Source organism: Cupressus sempervirens, chromosome 3, assembly GCF_028749045.1.
Source record: "Cupressus sempervirens isolate cs-2001-9-10 chromosome 3, ASM2874904v1, whole genome shotgun sequence".
Taxonomy (NCBI): Eukaryota; Viridiplantae; Streptophyta; class Pinopsida; order Cupressales; family Cupressaceae; genus Cupressus; species Cupressus sempervirens.
Window position 1 is genome coordinate 261,704,094 of NC_143120.1, and position 10,487 is coordinate 261,714,580.

General features: G+C 31.6%; 1 protein-coding gene across 1 annotated transcript; it reads right to left on the reverse strand.

Annotated features, from left to right (window-relative positions):
• Positions 1-593: 593 nt before the first annotated feature.
• LOC149565895 (cytochrome P450 81Q32-like) lies at positions 594-3,018 on the reverse strand. Its single transcript, XM_089817291.1, has 2 exons — positions 2,045-3,018; positions 594-1,307 (listed from the first exon to the last, which is right to left on the reverse strand). The coding sequence occupies exons 1-2, from the start codon at positions 2,993-2,995 to the stop codon at positions 666-668; spliced, it is 1,593 nt and encodes a 530-aa protein (XP_089673417.1). The 5' UTR covers positions 2,996-3,018; the 3' UTR covers positions 594-665.
• Between the last annotated feature and the right edge of the window lie 7,469 nt (positions 3,019-10,487).

A 10,487-nucleotide genomic window follows, 5' to 3' on the forward strand; every position in this document is an offset into this window, starting at 1 on the left:
TTCAACAATGTCATCAAAGGATTTGACCTGTTGCTTAGAACTGGTGTTGCCGGAGAGGATTTTGAAGCTATTGGCGATTATTAGGTGCTTCAGTGGTTGGGGGACATCCTTCTCTACGAGCGGCACCCTGGCTGAAACAGTTTACATTCGTCCTACATTTAGGGTTCAAGACTTTAGGGTTAATTGCTTGTCCTGGCCGATACAAGGTTTCGACGTTTCTGTGGATGTTTAAAAATTGTGAATTTCACATTATTTGCAGACATTTTCGCTCGATAATCCTACAGATCCCTTTAAATATTATCTGACCTTTTATTGAATTTTATTATTATTTCGAAATAGTAAAAATAATAGTCATTTGATTAAAAGATAAAGAGAAGATGATGTTTAAACTTATTAACAATTATTTTATTTATAATAAATTAAAAAAGATTTATATACAAAACCGGTCACATTATTGATGCATAAAATATTTATACTTACTATATTAAATAATAATAGTTCTTAAATTACTTAAATGTGTATTAGTTGGACAAATAAGAAATATTGATTTATTTTATTTTAGGATTTTTGGTATCATGTTTTTTCATAAAAAGAGAAAGAAAAGTAGCTTTATTTATATATTGATTTTTCAAATAGATTGAGACATCCAACATTTAATCTTATTGTTAGATACCATATATATACAAATGAGAGGGAAGATGAGGCTCAATAACAACCTCTAAAGGTACTTGTTTTGGCATTGTCAACCCAACTCCTTCATTCAAATCAAGGATTTTATCATGAGGAATAGACCAATGAAAGCTTTGCAATAACCTTGCAAGGGTTATTTGCACCACACACATTCCCAAGGAAGTGCCTGGACATCCTTGCCTTCCTATACCAAACGGGAACATCTCAAATTCATTTCCTAAAGTTTGTATCTTTTCAATTTCTATATTTTTCTCCAAGAAACGTTGAGGAATAAACTTTAGTGGTTGATTCCAAATTCTTGGGTCCCTATGAATTGCCCATGCATTTACTAATAGTATTGTCCTTGCAGGAATATGGAAGCCCCCAACTATACATGCTTTAATAGATTCATGTGGCACAAGTAAAGGCGTAACTAGAAAAAGACGCATTATTTCTTTGACTATTGCTTGCAAGTATTTTAGTTGTGGTATATCAAACTCTTCTACTAATCTGCTTTTCCCAATTTTAGAATCAAGCTCCTCTTGGGCAATCTTCATTACATTGGGATGCAATATTAATAATGACAATGCCCATTCTATGGTTAGTGAAGAAGTCTCTGTACCTGCACTAAATATATTCTAAAAGAAAAAGATATATTAGTACATAAAAATAACAAGTATAGGAAAAGTCTACCCTATTTCATAGAATTTTATCCAAAATATTGACAAGAAAAATAAAAAATAAAATGCATATTCACCAATATGAAAACTTGGTAAACTTCGAGAATGTATAAAATTCATCTTAGTAGTAAAAATCTTAAGTTTCAAATATTAAGAAAATAGTATATATTCTTAATATTCATTAAACAAATCTAAAAATTTGTCAAAATAAGGATATAGATTTCTTATTCGTCACTTTATGTTTAATATTAAAAAATACAAGATATATAATATACAATTTCAATTAAAAAATAATTTGGAAAAGAAATATTTTCTAAAATATAATTTTAATAGTAATATTTTTTTCTTAGATATTAAATTAGAATAACTCTTCATTAATTTGAGCATAAATAAGGAAATCATGTAAAATTATTCAATGCCTTAAAAAATCAAACACTAAGTCTTATTGTCAAAATTGACTTACTTTCTCAAACATAATGTTTTATGTTAAAGAATGGTCTAAAATTATGGCCACTTTTAAACATCACGCACTAAGGAAGAAATTAAGCTGTCAACTTTGACTATTTAACACTTTTAGTTTAAGAATCAAATCTTAGTGTGATAATTAAGCCATCCCTAAAATTACACTAAATAAATATATTTTTCAGAAATATACTTTTCAGAAAGGGTATATATATATATGAAAATGAACTTACCACAGCAATGGCCTTGACGAAGGTATCTTTGTCAGGGATTGTATCACCATTCTCGTCAGCCTGTGAGATGAGCACATCTATGAAGTCCATGTCTTCCTTATTCTCTGGTGGATTTTCTCTGTGCTTCTCCACTATTCTCTGCATGTATGGATCCATTTTCCCCTGCACTCTCTTCATAGCCCTCTCGTACCCTTGCAAATCAAACCACTTCAAAAGGGGAATATAATCCCCAGCATTGAGACACCCATGGAGCATGAAAGACTCTTCAATCAGATGTAAAATTTCTGCACAGGACATGTCCCCTTCCTCCTCAAACCACTGATCACCCATTATCATGCTCATCATAACATTCAAAGTCATCTGAGACAAAACACTTCTCATATTAACTGTGGCTTTCATCTGAGCCTGTTGAAACAGAATATTCAGAGTCTTACTAATCTCCCTCACTCTCTTGGGCCGGAATGCTTGAAGCTGTTTAGAAGAAAAAAGCTCAAGTGCACAAATTTTCCTGGTATTTCTCCAGTATGAGCCATATGGAAGCCACCCTAATAATTTATAATTATAACCCAGATGCTTTCCCTGACTAAGAGGAGGCCTAGAAGCAAAACACACATCATTTAATGTAAAGTATTCTTTGGCTAGTTCTGATGAACTTATAATCAACACTGGACGGCTACGAAATTTGAGGTGCATGATGGGTCCATAAACTTTTGAGAGTGAATCAAGAATTCTATGAAAGGGCTTTTCTTTGTCTATAAGGAGATGAAAATGGCCTATTATGGGTAGCGATCTGGGTCGTGGTGGGAGTCTATGCTTATCACTTCTTTCCCTTTTCACCAAAACAGCTATTATTGCAAAGAAAATGGCCGTGGCAAAACCAGCTGCTAAATTGGAGTTCATACTGGATAATATATTGAGGAGTAGTGAATTCATCAGCCCCTTGTTCTCCATATTGTTTTGATATAATGATCATCTGTGTGGATAGATATAGATGTCTTAGACAATTGTTTCTGTTAGGGATAGGCAATAATTGTCAAGCCCGTAAAGTCATCATGATTGATGTATCTATTTATTTTAATAAGAGGGGTGTCAGCAGAGAAGTCAAATTAAAACGATAGCTATATAAAGATAAAGATACTATAAAAAAAAATCCGTAGCAGTGATTCCCAATAATTTGAATGACTTACGCTGCCGTGAAGGGTGCCCCTCAACCACAATTTTCCATAGAAAAATATCAAATCAATATTTGTAGATAATCAAATGAATAGTTGACGTCCATAAATATAATGCTAAAAATCAATGCAATCAGAGGCATGCTCCACACAATCTTTTATTAGAATTTTTTAAACAACCTCAGTCAAGTCTCATTTTCGTGCCAGCTAGATTGAAAAACAAGATCGCTAACATTTAGACCTTCGCTGATTTAGTTTTATTTTTTTATTTAGCTCGAACAGTGTTGCTTCTTAAGTTCATTGGCTTTCCAACTTTAAAATAGTTTTTTATTGTTTGCTTGATTGCAAAATCTGTGTTTATTTTATTAGCGTCAATTACCGTCAATGTTTTAAATTATATTATATGATACTTATCAGAATACTTAAACGTGATTTCAAATACAGATAAAATGTTTATTGTAATTTATATATATATATATATATGAAGATGAGAGGGTAGATAGAGGAAAATGACATTACTCTTCGTCAATAACTCTCTCTCTCTCCACTCTTTCCATAACTCTATCTACCTCTGTAAACTATTTACCTCTTTCTAGCTCTCTCTATCTCTCTGTCTCTAACTATATCTCTCTATTTTTCTCTATCTGATTTCTATCACATTTTATTTCACTCCATCTCTTTCTCTATCTATTTATGACATCCCCCTCTTTCTCATTCACTCCATCTTCATTTTCCCCCTCTCTAAATCCATAACTTTCTCTATATCTATCTCCTATATATCTATGTATAAATATATTATCATTTATTTGAGAGATATTAATGATCCAATGGAGCACTAATATTATACTTCATTACTACCAAATAGACTTATAGAACATGGGAGGCAATTGAGTGATGTCGCAAAGCAAGTGTTACTTTGCACATCACAAAGATTTATCTCTCTCTAGCTCTAGCTACATCTCTCTCTTCTTCTCTATCTAGTTTCTATCACTTTTTATTTTACTCCATTTCTTTCTCTATCTATTTATGGCACTCCCCCCCCTCCTCATTCACTCCATCTTCATTTCCCCCCTCTCTAAATTTTCTTATATCCATAGCTTTCCCTATATCCAATATCTCCTATTTATATATGTATAAATTTCTTATCATTTATTTGAGAGTTATTAATGATCCAATGGAATACTAATATTATACTTCATTACTGCCAAATAGACCTATAGAACATCGGAGGCAGTTGAGCGATGTCCCAAAGCAAGTATTACATTGCACATCATAAGGAGACAAATGTCACGCACATCATAAGGAGACAAATGACACACACCTTGAAACACATTAGGCATTTTGGCACAATAAAAATCTCTCAAATATAAATGTAGTGTCAATACATTCTTATAACTACAAAATATTTGCACAAGGGCATGAGAGAAGGAGAATGATGTTTATGTGTGTATGTTAGCATACCATTTTAATTTGGTGGTTCTTGTGGATTATAAATTGTACCTTTTATTTTGATTTAATTGATCCATGCAAGTATAAAATATAATAACAATAACAATAATAAAACTGTGAATTAGAGAAAACTATAGAATTACCTAGGTGGTATATTATAAGTACTAAAATAAGAAAACATAATACCGTTAATATTCCCACTATAGTAATCAATAAAATTCATTAACAAAATCTTGCATAACAAATGGTAATCAATGAAAAAGTGATAGGTACACATAAATTGCTTATCTATTAGAAGGAGTCAAACATGATTGAAATAAAACCTTTGAGTTAGGAGATAATCATGTGCTAAATTATTGATGGACTCGTGGTGTGTGTGTGTGTGTGTGTGTGTGTGTGTGTGTGTGAGAGAGAGAGAGAGAGAGAGAGAGAGAGAGAGAGAGATTGATTTTAAGAAAAAATAATATTCTTCAAATCTAAGGTTGTCCAGCTTTTTTCACATTTCATTTCTATGAAATATATTCAATAGTTGAAGTTCCTAATATTATCTAGATTTTTTAGTTAAATATAAAATAATCTATAGTTTTTTATAGATACATCTTATTAATAATCTTTACTTACATTATGAAATTATTAGTTGGTAAGATGAGATTTCTATCTAAACCCATGATCTAGAGACTAAAGAGACATCTAACTCAATTCAATATTTTCATTGTTTTAATTATGTTAACAGATACATAAATTTTTGCATTTAAATATGGGATTTAAGATTTCAAATTTAAATTTGTATCTGTAAAAGGGTGATCTTATTAATTGATAGAATAATAGTAAAATGGAGTGCAAAAATAGAGGAGAGAAGAGAAAATTCTCAATCATAAAACATGTACTAGTTTATAATGTTTCATTATTTCATTGAAATCCAAGTAAGTGTTTGTTAAATCTAAAGATATTCCACTCTAAGAATAAACAATAATTCGATGTTATAGTGTAATATGACACAGTATATAATTTTAAAGTGATGTGATCAATTCAATTCAATTTTACATAAATATTCTTGTGGTGGTGTCTTAGCTTGATGCATATAAACCTCCAATTGACAGGACTCATGTAGTTGTCTCCTAGTGTGTTGTGATCCTTATAGCTCCAAAGACTTCTTATTACTCCTATCTTCTTATCTCTCCATCTCCTAATTACTCCATATAATCCTTATTACTTCATCATTCATCCATCTTCTACCATCGACCTCCTCTCTCTCTCTCTCTCTCTCTCTCTCTCTCTCTCTCTAATATAGCTTCTTATCCCTCCATACTCCCCTTATCACTCTAGTAGTGTATTACTTCAAGTCTCCTTATGTCTCCTACCATCTATCATTACACCTAATCTTTCCAACTCTCTTTATCACTCCATACAAACCTAATCATACCAAAAACTCCATATCTCTCCCCTTACCTCTCCTTACACCTTACCTCTCCAAACAATTCCCTTGATAAAATCCTACTCCTTATTTCAGCAAACAAATTCTCTCACCATTCCTCACACCTTATTGCTCCAAGAAGCTCCCTTTATCTCCCCTTGGACTCCATTATTACCCCAACAATTCCTTATCAATCCTAAGTAGCTCCGCTTATCCCTCATCCCTTATATTTCCCATCCCTCTCTATGTAATATTATAGCTTATTCATAATATATAATTTACACAATATAATTTACAAACATATTTAATATATTGTTATCACTTTAAAATATTGAGACTGAACATATTTAATTATATTAAAATATACTGTTTCTTACATTATTTAACATATTTCAAAATGTTGTACATAAATTAATATCAATAATTGCTTGGCACCGATGCATAGTGGACGTGAGGCTGAGATATTAATATAAGATTCAATTCTTGTTAAAAACACTTTTATCCACTAAAATTCTAAAAGAAGCCAATGCCAAGCTTCCACTAGTTACTCTCATAGTATTCAAATTTATCAAGCTGCCAAATCTACAAATAGGGATCAGTGTGAGTTAGCAACAGTGAGGATGTCTTCAAAAGTCAACATATTCCCATAGTCAAAGTTATAGAAAAATGTTGTACACACGGTGGTTTATTACATTAACAACTAATTTTAAGCATCCATGATTGGTTAAAATAATATTCTTAGGCTTTATCTACCGATGAATAACTCCCATCTCATGAGAGTATTTAATCACTACAACAAATTATTTGATTAAATCTGTTTCTTTATGCTCTGAGTAGCATCCTATCTTAGACATTGAGGAAAGTAAGTGCTCTCCAGAGAAAAACTCCATGATAAGATGTAGGTGAGGGTTGTGCTTGAAATGGATGATCAGCATGAGGGTCATAAGGAGAAGTTTATCAGGTGTTATAGGTGAGGGTCATGTTTGAATGGGATGATCAATGTGTGAATGGGTTAGTTGCTAGGAACTGCAAATCTTACGCTTTTTGCACTTACCTGTCAAATGTAACAATTTTTTTTTTTTTTTGGCAAGGATGTAATGATGGTCACCAAGGGCTTTTAAAAAGGTACATGCTAATCTCTAACAAAAAAAATACCAAAGACAAAACAAAGTCAAAGTTTTTTATTTTAGATTCATGAAAATGAAGTGATTTTTTTCCAATTTTATTGTTGTTTTTGAATACAAACTACGCAGATCATGAAGATCAAACGCTGAAATTTTCAAAAAAATCCATGATGTTTTTGATCTTTTAAAATTGGTCAGCTACACATTTTTGTGGGAGGATAGCTGTGTCCTTTTAAAAACTTTCAACTGTTGATGTACAAAATTAGCTCGCCCATCTCATATAAGAAATGCCTTCAGCATAATAAGAACTTTAGCACATTAGAAGCATATTAAGAGAATATTAAAAAATGTTTTAAAAAAAATCAATTTTCTTTAAAATTAAATTTAACTATAACTATAAAAAAATGATGAAACTTTAATATTGTAATTATTTACAAGTTGCTTCAATCTGTCGAGCCATGCACAACTATTCATACCATGTGCAGCTTTCAATATAATCTCTTATATTACCTTGTTTTTAAACGTAATTTCGAAATGTGTGTAGTCATGCTTATACAGTTTTGTCACTTTGCTTATGAAATGATTTTTGTGTAATCTCTAGAATTATTTAATGCTCTGAGATAGTTTAAACTGTTAACCCGTGTGCAAGCCATTTAGTCGCTTGGTTGTTCCCTTGTCTTATGTGTAATCTGTATATATAATAAAGGGGTATTCTAAGACAATTTTTATAAAGACAATACGTACATTGAAAAGCATATCATTGTTGTGAAGAGATATGTCTTTAATCCTATTTCTTGTCTCTAATTACAATAAAAGTATTCTCATTACAGAAAATCAATTGTGTCTCAAAAACTAATATAAAATAATGATATTTTATTTTTAAAAATTATTAAGGCATGATGGAATTGAACCTTCTTGCTTGTGAAAAAAGTGCTCTTCCATTGAGCTAGCATCTTGTATAGGAAAATGATGCTATTTAAAATATTAGATCTCAAAATATCATTTAGTTTAACACATAAATTTAAGTCTCAATTAATGATGTCTTCCCATCAACCTCTCTGATATCTTCCAATCTAAAAAAGCATCAAGCTTAAAAGTTTGAGCTTTACAATGAAAGGTGTGAAGATTCACCTGATTACATTTCTTTAAGATAGCCACAAACAACTTGATAAATAAATAAATACATCATAGTTCATTGCTTGTCAACTATATAAAAATTTGGAATAAAGAAGACTATCAACTTTTAGACTTAACTATAGTGCACTACCTTTTCTTGTGCATTTGCAAATACATGTTAAAAAAAATTAAAAGGAGAGATAAACCTCTACTATGTACAAGGAGTTTTGAATACTACTTCCTCTTAAAAATTATCCCTGTACAACATTGCATCTACCCTTTGAAATGCATAAAAAAATCTAGAAATTTTGTGTAGGATCAAGTTTGGAGATCGTATCATTATATTCCTTAATCTTGCTACTTCTATAGTTGGTGCATCTTTACCAAAGATGCTCTAGAAACTTTATACTTAGGCCTTTGCATGTTCCAAATAATCTCAAACCATTTAAACTGAATTAGAACTATAAAATGCATGTTTCAATCAACTGCCTTCAAATATCCTTGAATACAAGGCTTGCACCAAAAATGTGTAATAGGCCTAAAGAAATGAAATGAAATGCACACACACACACGAGTAGATTTTATTAAAAAAGAAAAAGAATATATACAACCTAAAAACTATTCGGGCAGTTAAGAAAACTATATTAATCATTAAATAATCAAACTACCGAACTACTTCTTATACTAAACATATCCCAAATGATTATTTACCATGCCCACCTTAATCTAAAGGGATATGTGTCATGCCAAGAAGCATTTGAAATTGTTCAAATTTAACGTGTCCCAGTGCTTTAATAAAAATATCAGCAATTTGTTCTTCAGTGGAACAATGTTTCAGCTGTATAGTTTTTGCCTCAACATGATATTGAATCAAGTGATATTTGGTGTTGATATGCTCAGTTCGATCATGAAATTTAGGGTTCTTTGCCAATTGTATTGAAGAATTATTATCAACAAATAAGGTTGTTGAAGCTGTTTGTGCCTCTTGCAAGTCATTAAGAATTTTCCTTAGCCACACAATTTCCTTTGTAGCTTGAGCTACTGTTACATATTTTGCTTTAGTTGTAGAGTCAGCAGGAATTGTTTGTTTCTTTGATCTCCAAGTAATAGCTGCTGATCCTAGGGTCATCAAATAACTAGAAGTAGAAAACCCATGCTCTTTGTGACCATCAAAGTCTGAATCAACATAGCCAGTAAGATGGAAGTCTAAAACTCTTGAATATTTTATGCTAAGAGTTTGAGTTCTCTTTAAATATTTCAAAACCCATTGGGCTGCAATCCAATGCCCCTCACATGGTTTATGCATAAATCTGGACAAAATTCCTACTACAAAGGTAATGTCAGGGCGAGTAGTGGTGAGATATATCAAACTTCTAACAAGCTGCCTGTACTTGGTTGGATATTCAAAACTATTTCCTTCATTGGATGAAAGCTTCATATTTTGCTCCATTGGAGTGGAAACAAAATTACAATCTTTCATGCCAAATCTGTATAATAACTCTCCAATATATTTTTTCTGAGAAATAAAAATGAACTTAGGATTTTGAATGCTTCAATACCTAGGTAATAATGAAGTAATCCCAAGTCAGTCATATCAAAACATTTTTTCAACTCTCTCTTAATGGATTCTATATAACCATCATTATTGCTTGTGATGAGAAGATCATCAACATATACAACTAGATACCAAATTGATCTACCAATTTTCTTGACAAAGAGAGTTGCATCACCAAGACTAAAATTCTTGTAGTCTAATTTTAGGGGGTGCTTAGTCAATTTTTCATACCAAGCACGTGATGCTTGCTTCAAAACATACAAATATTTTACCAAATTACATACGTTTTGTTGTTGGCCTTTGATAAAAAAAACCTTGAGGTTGCAGCATATAGACATCTTCCTTCAAGTCTCTATTTAAAAAGGTTGTTTTAACATCCATATGATGTATATGTCATTCTTTTTATGCTGCCAAAGAAAACAATGCTCGAATAGTTCCCCACTTGGCTATAGGAGCAAAAGTTTCAGTGTAGTCAACACCTTCTCTTTGAGCATATCCTTTTTCTACAAGTCTTGCTTTATGTTTATCAAGTGAACCATTAGCTTTATATTTGTTCTTATATACCCACCTATAGCCAATAGGTTTGGCACCAACTGGAGGATCCACTAACCTC